This window comes from Chrysochloris asiatica, unplaced genomic scaffold (genome assembly GCF_000296735.1).
Source record: "Chrysochloris asiatica unplaced genomic scaffold, ChrAsi1.0 scaffold00047, whole genome shotgun sequence".
NCBI classification, from domain to species: Eukaryota; Metazoa; Chordata; class Mammalia; order Afrosoricida; family Chrysochloridae; genus Chrysochloris; species Chrysochloris asiatica.
The window spans coordinates 18,785,049-18,800,315 of NW_006408565.1; the positions used below are offsets into that span (position 1 = coordinate 18,785,049).

General features: G+C 46.2%; 1 protein-coding gene across 1 annotated transcript; it reads right to left on the reverse strand.

Annotated features, from left to right (window-relative positions):
* Positions 1 to 332: 332 nt before the first annotated feature.
* On the reverse strand, positions 333 to 10,892 carry PINK1 (PTEN induced putative kinase 1). Its single transcript, XM_006862352.1, has 8 exons — positions 10,503 to 10,892; positions 6,468 to 6,755; positions 5,045 to 5,145; positions 4,056 to 4,238; positions 3,409 to 3,572; positions 2,429 to 2,556; positions 1,865 to 2,101; positions 333 to 590 (listed from the first exon to the last, which is right to left on the reverse strand). Exons 1-8 carry the CDS (start codon positions 10,890 to 10,892, stop codon positions 333 to 335), a joined length of 1,749 nt encoding a protein of 582 aa, XP_006862414.1.
* Positions 10,893 to 15,267: the final 4,375 nt, after the last annotated feature.

Consider the following 15,267-nt stretch of genomic DNA (forward strand, 5'->3'; position numbering starts at 1 on the left):
ACAGCTGACTAGCTGTGACAACCTGCTTGCCGGTTCCTGATTGACCAGTTTTCTCCTTTTACAGGTAAGAGAACCTTAGTCCACACAGGTTCTAGGATTCATGCAAATTGCACAGCTAGAGGTATACGCTACAGACCAGGGACTATGACTCAAGCGGTTCCTTTCACACTTGCCAAGCCTGAGGCCTTCTCTGGAGTCAACCAGCCCTCTCTGGCCATCTTTCCTCCTGCCTCCCACCCTCCCACAGCTTATAGCTCCCTCTCGGTATTCACAGACCTTCGTGACACAGATGCTGGAAAGTTCTTTTAGTAATTCAGCGACATGCAGTGCCATCATGGGGCTGCCCTCCACGAGTGGAGAAGGAGGGCTGCCTGGCAGAGGGCTTCACACTCTAAGTTGGCCAGGAATAACATCTTCATTTTTGTTTCCACACAACTCTTCTCTGTGAGCCTGTTGGCCAACAAAGTAGCTGCCGATTGTTGGAGGAGCCAGCCAACCATCTTGTCTAATTTCAGATTCTTCAGGGCTAAGATGTGATCACCCCAGAGACTTAAATGAAGCACGTTTGCAGCAACTCGGGCAGATGGTCTCTGAAACATTAAGGGAAGCAGAAACTTAAGAGCATCTTCAAGAGCCTACAGGCTACTTTGTTCATTTCTGGATTTTCATTCTCTACCATTATGGCCCCACCAGAATTTCCCTCTACCCAGTCTCCTCCCCATCCCCTCTTCACTCCCCAGACACACACTGACTGCTTTCTACCCATGCTCCAGGCCTTTCCATGTGTACACTTTGCACGGGGCTGTTTGCCTTGCTTAGAATAGCACTTCTCATTGTGGTAGGTTCCCAAGCTTTTGAGTGCTGCCCTGTCTTGTCCCTTATGCTGGAGTTAGCTAAGTTGTCTCTTTCCTTTCCATGGGAGCTGTTGCTGCTTTAACAAACCTTCACTGAGCAGACTCTGTGACCAAGACAGCATGCTATGTAGAGTGTTAAGTGGTGACAGTCATCAGAACCCAGCTCTGTCTGTAGGTTCTTTCCACAAAGCCTGCTGTGGGAACTGGGCCTGCCACTCCCAATGATGTCTTCATATACAGCTGCCTTTTAACTCCTTTTTAGTAATTTCGAAATATCCAGATTTGTTCTTGGGAGATGTTTTCCCATCTGTTATAGGTCTCAGTTGTTTCCAGTAAGCTACATACTCATTAAACATTTATCAAAAACACATCCTTTTCCCTCTGAGTTAACGTTGTTAGGTGACTTCAAGTTGACTTTGACTCACAGTGACTCTATGTGACAGGGCACAACTTCCCCATAGGGTTTTCTAAACTGTGATCTTTGTAAGAGGAGATCACCAGGTCTTTCTCCTATGGAGTTGCTGGGTGGGTTCGAACCTTTCATCAGCTGAGTGCGTTACGACTGCACCACCAGGGCTCCTTCTGAGTAACTAAACAGCTACAAAGCCAAAAGCAGTTGAACTGCTAGGATTCTAACTCTTGATTTGGCAGCCAGCACCCCTACACCTAAGGTTACGAATCGGACTGCGAACCTCAAGGTCAGCAGTTAGAAATTACCAGCTGTTCTGTAGAAGAAAGATGAGGCTTTCTGCTCCCATAAAGATTTACAGCCTCGGAAACCGTGTACAGGGTCGCTATGAGTCGGAACCGACTCCAGGGCACATAACCACCACCACCACCCCTACACCTATTTACATGAATACACAGTTATGACCGTATAGCATTAGCATACCTGACCTTCACCTTTCTAAGATTGAGGCTCGCTGTCTCTAGTCGGGATTGGCCAAACCTGCCCTTCACCCTGGAAAGGGAACCCCTGTGGCACCTGGAAACTCTGGGAGCAGCCTCACCTTGCTGGCCTCTCGCTGGAGCAGTGAGCTCACCAGGCACCTGGTCTCTAGAGGCACTGACCCGGGCAGTGGCGGCAGCTGAGCCTCTTGGTAAGTGCGGCTTTCCAGGTGGGCTGGGCCCTGGCCGTAAAAGGGATTGGCAAGCCCACACAGTTCATAGGCGATGGCTCCCACGGCCCAGGCGTCTGCCTTGCTGTAGTTGATGACTGCCCTGGGTCCAGGCTGGGCTGTGGACACCTGCTCAGAAAGCACTGGGTGAGCACTCGGGCTGCTGGCTCTGCCTAGAAGCTCTGTCCTGGGAGCCCACCCAGTGATTCAGTGTGGCTCAGACCCCAGAGAATCTGCTGAGGCTGCCTGGTTCATGCTCACAAAACTCCCACCTCCCGGAACCCTAAGGGAGAACCAGGGTAAAGCAAAGCAGCAGGGAAGGAACTGGTGCTAGATTTGAGGTCAGAAAAGACAGAGGCATTGAGTAAACAATAAAGTGCCAAGTCTCATCTTATAGTTTCATGGGAGTCGTGGAAGCATCTGTTGACACCAGATGACACCCACCGCAGGACTTACCTCAGGAGCCATCAGGCAGCCGTTTCCACCCCGATCCACGTACCAGCTGGTGAAGGGCAGCTGCAGGCCAATGCGCTCATCCGCCAGGCAGCAACCAAAATCAGTGATCACCAGCCAGGGGCAGCCATCTGCAGAGGTAAACAGCTGATTCTCCTCCCTTTCCTAACCTCCAGAGGCTCTGTATCCCCACTGAGGCCACCATCAAGACACATGAGAGGGGCTAACAGGACTCTCTTGGCCTGCATGGGAGGGTGAGTTCAGGAGTATGAACATGCCCCAGGAAATTAAAGACCCCAAGCAAGTAACTGCTGGATAAAAGTCTGCGTCAATCTACATAATTCTCTAGTAGCTGGAGTCTGTCCTAAGATCAAGGGGCTGTTCACAATTGACTCATTAGATGGTGCTTGGCTCATATGATTTTAAGGGCACTTAGACCCCCGAACCTTTGATTTGAACTTGAAGCCTTCAATTCCAAGTTTAAGAATTGGTTACCTATAAAACGAGCCAGAGTTTCTTTGAAAAGCTAGTACTTTATTGCATATACAACTAAAATCTAGTTCAAATTTTATCAGATGTGTGAATATCTTTTACTATACCCCCAAACGGTTATTCACCTCTACTTGAATGCTTCTAGTGATGGGCAACTCATTATTTACAGAGGTAGCTGGGCTTCCCTTTGGAGAGCTTACACTAAAGATGCTTTCCTTAAACTGAGCGTAAGTGTACTGCCCTTTTACTTGTTAAAGAACACTTCCACACTGAGGATTTTATTCTGTAAGTGGGTAGCCGGTAGGAACCCGAGTCCTGTTAATACCACTCCACAAAGCCACTCAAGAGAACAAAAGTCTGTGCTTGTAAGGAAATGACACTCATCTCTGTAAGGAGCTAAATGAGGACACACAACTTATGATAACAAAAACCCCCAAAGGCCTGATGTTCCCAGACATACCCTGGATTACTTAGGGGGAGCTCAGAGCTACCTGCATCCAACTCCACAAGGATGTTGTCAGACTTCAAGTCTCTGTGTGCGATGCCCTGCTGGACCAGGTGATCCACCCCTTCCAGTAGTTGCAAGATCATCATGGTGGCGAGGCGGGGGTTCGGAGCAGCTGTGCAAAGGTACTGGCGCAGGGTGCAGGGATAGCTGGTGGAGGGGACAGGGCCTTGGGCTATCAAGAGCATGTCAGTGGTCCCTAACACCTTTCTTACTGTGTCCTCCTCTGCTTCCTGGGACTTGTCACTTTCCCCTGCAACTACCCTTTCTGTCCCGACCCAGCCATCACCCTGACATGACACACTGAAACAGTACAAATTCTCATTCCTTAACTCACTGTGACAGTATTGTTAGAGGACCTGGAGGCTGTGAGGAGGGCTGTTTTTAGGTTGGAAACAGGTTAAGGAGTGATAGTCAAGTGTGCCAAAAGCACTAGGAGGAAAGTGCTGGATAGGATGCTTTGGCCAAAGATGAGTTTATTGTCATGAGACATTGTCCTCAAGTGAAACTGCTCTCTGGGGCAAACACAGCCCTGCTGCGTAACTTTCTTCTTCCTTGAAAGCCCGTGCTCAGTGTGCACAAGGAAAGGCAGGGCCCAGCCTCCACTCCTGAAGGTAAGGCCATGCCACTTACTTCTTCATAACAAGGAAAAGTGTCCGTCCATGTCCCAGGCCATCGGGGTGCAGACAAGGGGGCAGCACATCAGGGTAGTCAACCAAGGCACCTGGCAGCAGCGGCACAGACGAGGTGAAGGCGCGAAAGACCCGGATGATGTTGGGGTGGGGGGCTAGTTGCTTGGGGCCTCTCTTGGATCTTCTGTTTCAGCCAAGTGGGGAAGCATGAGACAGTCTTAGATACACAGCAGGTAAGAAACTATAACATGGCATTCAGCAGCCTAACAGTGACCAAACGACATGGCTCTGGACTGGTGCAGCTCCTTTGCACACTGAGAATGCTTGAACACTTTTTTTTTTTCTTTTAGAATAAATCTCTCTGCTAATACTTAGAACAGTGCTTGGCACTCTCAGGTATTAACTATTAGTGGAAAGAGGGTTTCTTTCCTGTGAGGAACAGAGGAAATTTCAGCTTGGACCACTAGGTGGTGCCCTGCTGTGTATAACCCAGTCCACTAAGTGCTGTAGAGTTGGTGGCGTACTGAAACCCCATATAGGGTTTCTGAGGAACAGCTGGTGAGTTTGAACAGCCAACCTTGCAGTTCCAAACTGACCTTGTGGTCCAGTGCTTATCTGACAGTGCCACATCAGCACTCCTGTTGTTGCTAAGTGCCACTGAGTAAGCTCCGATCCATAGCGACCCAGTATAGGGTTTCCGAAGAGCGGCTGGCGAGCTTGAATGCCAACCAGGACTCCTAGGGAGTCAGAAATCCGGTCAGTTCTCCAACCCCCTGAATCAGGTATGTTTGGATGGCTTTTGCCCCTGCTCCAATGTGAATCAACCATCATTTGGAGTTGGATGATTGGCCATTTTTCCTGAAATAATAATTATCTTTAACTGAAAATCCACATTACCTACAGCATGCAATAAGCCTTTCTGGGCTCAGACACTGAGCTGAGTGTCCTCAGATAAGGGTCAGCTGAGGATGGTGGACCAAAGGTGCTTACCTGAAAGTGACTGCGCCATACTCCCCGGCTAAGGCTACCCGGCTAGCTGGGACTAGCTCCTGGCTCATTGTGCTCAAGATGGCTTCGCTGGAGGAGCCCGCCTGGAACAGAGCCATATGGAACCCAGAGTTAGATAAACCCAAGCGGTTCCAAGCCCTCTCCGTAACCTGTCTAGACATGATTTGGACATTCAAAAGCTATTCTCTGACGTGACAAGATCAGACCAGGGACACTTAGAAGACACAGAAGGTAGAGATGCCATCCCCACACACAAACTCTTGGCAGCTGTCAAGATGAAGATGTCTCTGGTCCCCACAGGCTCTAAACCCCAGCCTGAGTAAAGTGATATGCCCTTGGCCCCACTCCAAATAAGTAAATAAAAACCAAAGTGGGAGAGAAAATCCCTCCTTTTCCTTATTTCACTACGAACGGCTCTCAGGTCTCAGGACGTCTTGATGGGTATCAAAGAGCTCCTAGAAGAATCCAGTCTTTTAGCTTTTGCGAATGCAACTGTGGTCACTACTTCATTGCCATGACAGGTGAAAAGTTCCACAGGCAAAAAGCATCTGGCTACTTGGTAGCTAGTAGCCCAGTGTGGTAGTTCAACAGGCTAGACCTTCTTTTCACAGAACCAAAACCTGAACTCTCGTGTCCGGCCTGGCTGCTGTGGCCGCCTTCTACCATAGGCTTGGCTGGGTGCTCTGCTCAGGAGAAGGACTATCACTCAGGTCCTGTCAGTTCCCTGAACCCACCTATGCCATGATAAGGCAAAGAAACTAGAGACAGATAGTTGTTTTTGTGGGAGAGAGAAATACTCTTCAAATTTCCAAAGCCTGAGACCTTCCATGAGAACAGGGAGGTGGATAGGAAGCCTTTGATCTGGGAGTGGGTCCTGGTCACGGGAGGGAGAGGGTGGTGGTAACTGCAAATCTGAAATCTGCTGAACAGCCATGATTGGTAGGTTAGAGACCAATGGTTAGGCCCTGGCTCCTCAAGAGTCTGGTTCACACACCAGCCACCAGCTGGATCAGCCCCTGTGGGGATGCTGGTTAAAAATGCAAATTTCAGACCCAACCCCCACTTGCTGACTAAGAATCTGCCTTTCCCTATTCTCCAGGTGATCTGGAGACCTGCCTTTGTTGTTGTTAAGTGCCCTTGAGTCTGTTAGGACTCATACTGACCCTGTATAGGGCTTCTAAGGAGTGGTTAGTGAGTTTGAACTGCCGACCTTACAGTTCAAACCAACCTTGCAGTCCAGCGCATTAACTTGCAGCGCCACACCACGCCTGCCTTAGAGGGGAAGAAGCCTCCCTATGTAGGCACCTGACTGAGAATTGGGGTTGTTTCCTATTTGCTACCTGAAGAGAAATCCATCAGGTCCCAGAGAAAGGCCTCCATTAAAGGATAGAGGTCACGTCCTTACCGAGATGTTCCACATCATCTTGATGGCTAAGGGAAAGGCAGGGGGCTGGGTCATGTTTTCCTCAGTTTCCTCCTGTGGAATGACATCTGGGCCTCTCCTGGTCAGCAGCCCATGGTGCTCTGCCCCCTTCAGGTTCTGGGGCACAGTGGGCACTGTGGCTTCATACACAGCAGCACTGCAGCCCTTGCCAAGGGATCGCCCTATAAGATACTCCTCCAGCCGGAAGCCCTGCCAGTGTCCAGTGTCCAGCGGGTCAGGCAGCAGCTTGTTTTTCTGGGTGAAAATTGCCTGTGAGGAAGAAAATGGCAGAGTGAGCCTAGGGCTAGTCAGGCCCAAGTCAAGGGAAAGGGGAAAACCAGGGAAGTAGGCAAGATCTTCACTGGTGACACCAAGAGCCACTGAAAATACAGCCAAACTTGTTCTGCCTCTCTGATTAATGTTTCTCAAACTATGCCACTTCGTGGCAGTCACAGAGATGACCTGGCACGACACGATGGCAATCAGCGAGGCCAGAACTTCTGGTAAGTTCTGCAGCTGGCACCCTGCTGGCACATTGTGGGAGCTCCAAGTACAAGACAGCTCTTTGTACAGGAGCTACCTGATGGTTACCAGGACCTGTGGTTGGACAGGGGCGTGAAGCATTCCTGGAGCCGAGTTCTTAAGTCCTGCCTGGCTGCTAGGAATCACATGGGCAGCCTGCTCTGTTAGGAACGGAAACCCTGACAGAAACGGAAGTGAAGGCCTAGAGGGTTGGGGACACTAGGAAAGCACATCTATCAATTTGTCAGAAAACTAGCTGTGGCATCATTTCTCCTTCACCTTGTTCCTCCAATTGACCTGGTCCACGGATGCCTCCTTGTCTACTTTTATAACCAGTTCAGTCACCTACAGCAACTACCTATAGGCACCCAAATCCAGACTCTTCCCCCTCACGTCACCTGTTAAACCCAATTAAACCATCCCACTTTCACATGTCACATCTCCGTTTAAATTCTACCCAACTGTCCACTATTGTCCCATAAGAAAACTGCTTCACCAGACAGGCCACAAATTTTAATTTCTCTTGATAAATACCCAAGAATATAATTGTTGGGTTGTATGCTTCTGGTGGGGTGCTGCCAAGGTTATTGGTTCAAACCCACTAGTGGCTCCTCAGCAACCCTACACAGGATGGCTGAGTCGGAACTGACTTGAGGTCACTAACAACAATGCTAGATGCATGTTTAGGTTTGTAAGAGACCCTGATATGCAGATAACAAAACCTTGTTTGCTGAAGCAAAGAGGACAAAGGTACACCTGACCCAAGCCCTGGTATTTTCAACTGCCTCATTTGCATCTCAAAGTTGGATAATGAAACAAGGTTGTTAAGTGTCTTCAAGTCGGTTCTGGCTCATAATGACCCTGTATATGGTTTCTAATTTGGACATATTGTCAGGAGGGAACAGTTGCTAGAGAAGGATGTCATGCTGGGTAAGACAGAGGGTCAGAGAAAGAGAGGAAGACCCCCAGAGAGATGGATCAGCCAGGTGGCATCACTGATGTCATCAAGTGTGGCAGCGGTAGTGAGGCTGGCCCAGGATCGGACATTGTTTCATTCTGCTGTGCATGGGGTCGCTATGAGTCAGTTCCAACTCGATGGCATTTGACAACAACAACATGGTTTCTAAGGAATGGCTGGTGGGTTTGAACAGCTGACCTTAGGGTTAGCATCCCTGGGCATATCCTACAGCACCACAGCAGAACTCAAGAACTGATGCATTCAAATTATGGTGTTGGTAAAGAACTCTGAAAACACCAGAACAAATCTTTCTTGAAAGAAGTATCGCCAGAATGCTCCTTAGAAATGAGGGTAGCCATGTTATCAGGAGGGTCCAGTCCCTGAAAAGGACATCGGGGGTCTGAACTGCCGACCTTGTGGTTTGAAGTCCAATGCTGACCCTACAATGCCATACTAGGAGTCAGTGAAAAAGAGGAAGACAGATTGACAGAGTGGCTCTAACAGTGGGCTCAAACAAAAAAAAACAAATGTTAGGATGGTACAGGACCAGACAATGTTTTATTCTATTGTGGATAGGGTCACTATAAGTCAGAGCCAAACTGATGGCACCTAATAAGAGAGTCCTGGTGTGGCGCTGTAGGATAAGCACTGGACCACAAGGTCAGTTTGAACTGAAAGGTCAGAGGTTCAGACTCACCCGCTGTTCCTTACAAACCCTATAGGGTCGCTCTGAATTGGAACCGAGTCAATGGCACTTAACAACAAACATCTACAACAACAACGGGTAGCGATGCAGAAAATCTTTTACGTGCTTGTCATTCCAAAAATACTTGTTCTTGTCTTTTGTCTGTTTTAGAATTGGATTTTTTTTAAAAAAAACATGCCTTCATCTAAAGAGAATAGCCACTATACTACACTGCATGGGATTTTAAACACTACGCTTGTCAGATTTTGTGATTTTTTTTTTTTTTTTTTAAACTGGAAGTTATTTGACAACTCATTAAAAACGTTAAGACACATAGGGTGCCATGTGAGAAAAGGACATGTGGAGGGTCAGTCTAGGAGGGGCAGTCTCATGCGTATGTATATAAAAAAGTCGCCTGAGTTTTCAGCATGATTTGGCAAGCTTCTCACTCATGGCTGCTGCCAGTTAAGCACTGGCAAAGTGAGAGTAACTGGGGATGAGCCAATGTCATCTGGCCTTCAGAACTTGCCAGACATCAAACATGAGACAGTCTTGTGATGAGAAACGGTAACTTGGCTGGAAACCAGGAAGCATGGGAGGCATCCTTTGGTCCTAAACCAACTCTGTGTCCTTGGGCATATCCCTTCAGCTGCTGCCACCTCAGCCCTAACCTGTAAAAGGCTGAGCAGTGAGTGGTTCCTAATCCCAGAGGATGAGTAGAAATGGTGATCTCTGAGCAGTTTCAAGCATTTATATAGAGTATAAGGTACCGTGGGTTAAGCACTGGGCTATGAACCACAAGGAAGGCAGTTCAAACCCACCAGCTGCTCCCATAAAGAGGTCACCTCAGAAACCCTAAGGAGCAGTTAGTTCCACTCCGCCCTACAGGGTCACTATGAGACAGACTTGGCTCGATGGCCACGGGTTTGACTTTCAGTTTTGGAAGGAGAACCTCGGTGTTCCTAGACATCCTTCATAATGCCTCCCAGGGGAATTAAAACACTGGGCCCAATGCTTGCTCCTGTAGTCCTCAGTTTTCACTTCAGCTTCAATGTCACTGATGGCTTGGCGAAACCGTGGAGGCAACCTAGCTCAGTGGTTGTTGTTGCTATGTGCTGTGGAGCTGGTTCCGACTCATAGCAACCCTGTGCAGGGTTTCCGAGGCTGTAAATCTTTACAGGAGCAGAAAGCCTCATCTTTCTCCCGCAGAACAGCTGGTAGTTTCGAACTGCTGACCTTGCGGTTCACAGCCTGATTCGTAACCACTACGCTACCAGAGCTCCTTGGCTCAGTGGTTAGGGACACAAACTCTGGAATCAGACTGGCCCTCAATGACCTTATTAGCTGTGTGACTTTCAGCAGCTTAGGTCATTTCTCTGAGTATGGCGATAACCACATAATAGTAAAAGGGTGTTATAATTTGTGGTTGTTGTTAAATGCTGTCGAGTAGATTCCGACCCATAGCGAGCGATCCTGTATAGGGTTGCCGAGGAGCAGCTGGTGAGCTTGAACTGCCCACTTTGCAGTCTGGCGTATTAACCCACAGCACCAGACCACAAAATGCACACAAAGTTAGTAGCCCGGCGCCTGGTGTAACTGCAGCTGTATTTAGTAGAATATTTTCCAGACCATGCTATTTAAGGACAGGACACTAGTTTAACTTCGAGGCGCGGGCCTCCTCTGCGACGACCAGTAAGGGTGAAATGAAGCTCAATCGGTGACTTCCAAGGCTTTTCTAACTCTGACAAAGGTAGATGTTTGTCAGAGTCTGACAAAAGGGTCGGTGGCAGAATTGTGTTCTAGCCCCGCCTCCGGTTCTCGGCCCCGCCCCACCCGCCCCTTCAGCGCTTACCTGGATTTCTTGACAGGCCGAGGCTGCCCTCCGGCCCTCTGCCTGCTTCTCCTCGACGAGGCCCAACCCCAGCCCAAAGGCCAGAAAGACCGCCCGGCCGCAAGGGCCCACTCCGCCCCGGGCCCGCAGCACGAACTGCCGCTGGAGCCGCGCCGCCAGCCCGGCCACCGACTGGCGGAAGAAGCGGTAGCGTTCGGGGAGCCCGAGCCCGCGCGGCTCCCCACCAGGCCCAGCGGCCGGTCTCGGCCGCTCTCCTCGGCTCCAACCTGCCGCCGGGCCCGGTCGCTCGGCTCTCCCCCAGCCGCAGATTGGGCCGGGCTTGGCCGTGAAGCGTAGCAGTAGTGCTCGGCCCAGCTGCAGGCCCCGACCCAGCGCCTGTCGCACCGACATGGTGACGCCGAGCCTCGGACCCGCAGCCGCTGCGGCTGCCCTCTGGCACCACAGTCACAAAAACAAACTCCTGGGCGACGCTTCTGCGCAGGTGCGGGCGTCGGTGGGCGGGGCCTGCGATTCCTCAACTTCGGCGGGCGGAGGCGCTGTGTCGCAATGCTCTGCGGGAAGTGTTTCCCACTTCGCTTGCTGTCTGTGTGGCCAGGTCCTAGATGTGAACATTCTTTTTTTTTTTTTTTTTTTTCCACAGAAGATGTTTATTTGATATAGCAAAACAATACAGTTTGTGTTAGGTCCAACCACAAAGAGCAAAAGAAATGAAAAATTTGTACAATGCACATAGAAAAAACAAGGTATTTACTGTTAAAACTACATATTCCTAAAATAATGCTTCTACAATTACTCAATTATTAAAATCTACATGAAAACAAAAAAGTTAATACCGACAAAGTGCATAAAATCAAACATCAAATTTTGAGCAAATTAACATACTAAGCAATTTTGCTAACCTCATGATTTTGTTTTTCCTTGTGTACAATCTGCTCAGAATGTCTTTATACCAACAGGGTGGGCAGAACATCTCGGTTTAATATCAATTACACAATATTAGCATAAGCTTTAACAACTGCAGATAGGATATTGTTTTTTTGAGCCGGCAAAGTGACTTTAATAACAGAGCATTTCTCTGAATTGAGAATTTTATCCAAATAAATGCCACATACCTTCCAGATATACGTATATCTTTCTATATCATGTAAATGGCTTTACCCATTTAAATAACAAACCATACAGCATTTAAGAATTATTATTGTATGATTAACAATGACATGTTCCAGGTTTAACAATTTCATAAGCCAAAAAAAAATTTCTTCTTAAAAACTTGTTTTATAAATGCAGAATATATTGCATGAGTAACTGCTGGTATTTTTTAAGAAAATATATTGTGCAATTGTGGCTACCATGTACTGCTGGCAAAGTGTTACTGCTTATGTTAAATGCAAAAAAAAAAAAATTGAGTAAAAATCTTTTAACTGTCACTATGATCAAAGTTTACTTGCTTTCTTAAAAATTATATTGGCATCTCCTTGAAAAAAATATCTGATAGGAACAAACTCCCTAGCCCAAAATAAATGAATAAAAAGGTGCCATTTTTAAAAATGATGCTGCGGCTATGTAATGATTTGAATACCAAAGAACTGTGAAAATGTATTGTCTGTGATCTGGCGTTAAAGAACATACTAAAAAGGAGCACAGTAATGGTCCTATGCAGTATTTTTCCTTTTGTGATTGACTGATTTCATTCAACATAACGTCCTTAAGGTTCATCCATGTTGGGAAGTGGCATGCAGCTTCCTTGTTATTCATAGTACTCCATTGTGTGTATGTACCACAGCTTGTTTATCCATTCTTCAGTTGATGGGCATTTTGGCTGTCTCCATCTTTTTGCTATTGTAAATAGTGCAGCTATGAACATTGGTGTGCATATATCTTCCCATGTTGTGGCTCGTTTGTCTTTAGATGTGAACATTCTTGTTTGGTTATGTGCAGTGGAGTCAGTTCTGTCTCATAGTGACCCTGCACAGGGTTTCCGAGGTTGTAAATCTTTATGGGAGCAGAAAGCCTCATCTTTCTCCCACGAAACAGCTGGTAGTTTCAAACTGATGACCCTGAGGTTAGCATCCCGATTCGTAACCACTACGCTACCAGAGCTCCTTGGTGAACATGCTTAGTCCTGGTCAAAATCGAGAGATTAGGAGGGGAAACAATTAAGTGACTATTAGCCCCCTAAGGAGCTCTGGTAGCGTAGTGGTTACGAATCGGGCTGTGAACCTCAAGGTCAGCAGTTCGAAATTACCAGCCACTCTGCGTGAGAAAGATGAGGCATTCTGCTCCCATAAAGATTTATAGCCTTGGAAACCCTGTGCAGGGTCACTATGAGTCAGAATTGACTGCACGGTACTTAACAACAACAACAACAATTAGCCAGCCCCCATGCCAGAACCTTTAAATCTGTTCCTTTTTAAATCCTCCCGCCAAAATAATACCATTAGCCCCTTTTGATTGGGAACCTTTGACCTCAGCAAGGATGGCTACAAAGTCTATTCATTTCTTAGTGCCCTAAAATCAAGGTGAGAGATAGCTCACTGAGTTGCAGATGAATGAACTGATGTACAGAAACAAGGAGAGACTTGTTCCGCTACTGCTTATGGCAAGGTCCTGATACCCAAAACTTCTTTTAAGAATGGCAGATAATGAGTGTGGATGCATATTGTTTTCTTTCTTTTCTCCATCCTTCCTCTCTCCTTTCATTCCCTCCTTCCCTTCCTTTTAGTTTTTCTTATGGTGCTTTTGAAACATGCACATAATTAGAATGGTATAATAAACTCCCACAACGAACAAATGACCATTATTTTCAAGCAAATCCCCAACGTTATTTGTAAAGACTTCAGTATCTCTAGGAAATAACTTTTTAAAATGCAACTATTATTACCACCCTTAAAAAACTCAACATTAACTCCATAATATTATTAAATATCCAGTTGCTCTTCAGATTTCCTTGATTATTCATAAATGGCCACAGTTGTATAAACTGAGACCCTAACAAGGTCTACACTATTTATTTGGTCAGTGGGTTGCTTTTAAACAAGTGACTAAATCATTCATTTTCCTGGGCTGAGGGGATTATTTGGGGCCCTGTTATTTCTTACCACCACTCATCTGTCAATTGTCATACTGTGGTGGCTCCCGTGTTGCTGTGATGCTGGAAGCTATGCCCCCAGTATTTTAAATACCAGCAAGGTCACCCATGATGGGCAGATTACAGCTGAGCTTCCAGATTAAGACCGACTAGGAAAAAGGATAGGTGGATTAGTTCTGAATGTTTAGCCACTGAAAACATTAATAGCAGTAGAACACTGTGAGATAGCATTAGAATATTGAATATTGAAACATGATGAAGAGCACCAGAATATTTTTAGATACTAGTGCCAGGAGATGAGCCCCTCAGGTTGGAAGTCACTCAAAATACAACTGGGGAAGAGCTGCCTCCTCAAAGTAGAGTTGACTGTGATAATGCAAATGGAGTAAAGCTACCGGGACCTTCATGTGCGCAGCTTAAAATAAGGAGAAAGGGTTGTAAACATTCGTTAATAACTGGAGCATGGAATGTATGAAGTATGAATCTAGGAACACTGGAAGTTGTCAAAATGAAATGGAGTGCATAAGGATCAATATCCTAGCTACTAGTGAGCTCAAATGAACTGGTGTTGGCCATTTTGAATCTGACAATCACATGGTTTACTATGCAGGGAATGAAAAATGGAAGAAGATGGCATCACATTCATCATCAAAAAGAACGTTTAAAGATCTATCTTGAAGTATAATTCTGTCTGTGAAAGGATAGTATCTATACAACTATAAGGAAGACCAGCTAATACCACTATTATTCAAATACACCCATCAACCACTAAAGCCAGTGATAATGAAATTGAAGAATTCTACCAACTTCTTCAGACTTAAATTGATCAAACATGCAAACAAGACATACTGATAACTACTGATTATTGGAATGCAAAGGTTGGAAACAAAGAGGAAGGATTCATAGTTGGAAAATATGGTCTTGGTGATACAAGTGTTGCTGAAGACCACATGATAAAATTTTACAAGATCAGTGACTTCTTCATTGCAAATACAGTTTTAAAACAACATAAAAGACAACTATACTCTTGAACCTCATCAGATGGAATACACAGGTATCAAAGTGACTACATCTGTGGAAAGAGAGAAAAGCTCCATATTATCAGCCCAAACAAGGCCAGTGGCAGTCTGTGAAAAAGACCATCAATTGCTCATATGCAATTTAAGACTCAAGCTGAAAAAAAAATTAAAACATGTCCAGAAAAGCGAAAATATGACCTTGAACACACCCCATCTGAATTTAAAGATTATCTGAAGAACAGATTTCATGCATTAGACACTAATGATTGAAGACAAGAAAAGTTGTGGGATGACATCAAGAACATCCTACAGGAAGAAACCAAAAGGTCATTAAGAAGACAAGAAAGAAGGAAAAGAACCAATTGGATATCAGAAGAGACTCTGAAACTTTCTCTCCAGCATAGAGACGCTAAAGTAAATGGAAGAAATGAAGTAAAATAGCTGAGCGGAAATTTTCAAAGGGCATCTTGAGAAGACAAGGCAGAGTATTATAATGAAATGTGCAAAAACCTGGAGTTAGAAAATCAAAAAGAAAGAACATGCTTCATAGTCATCAAGCTGAAAGAACTGAAGAGAAACCTTGACTTGAAGTATTAAAGCATTCTATGAGCAAATATTGACTGATTTAGAAAGCATCAAAAGAAGATGGAAGGAAAAC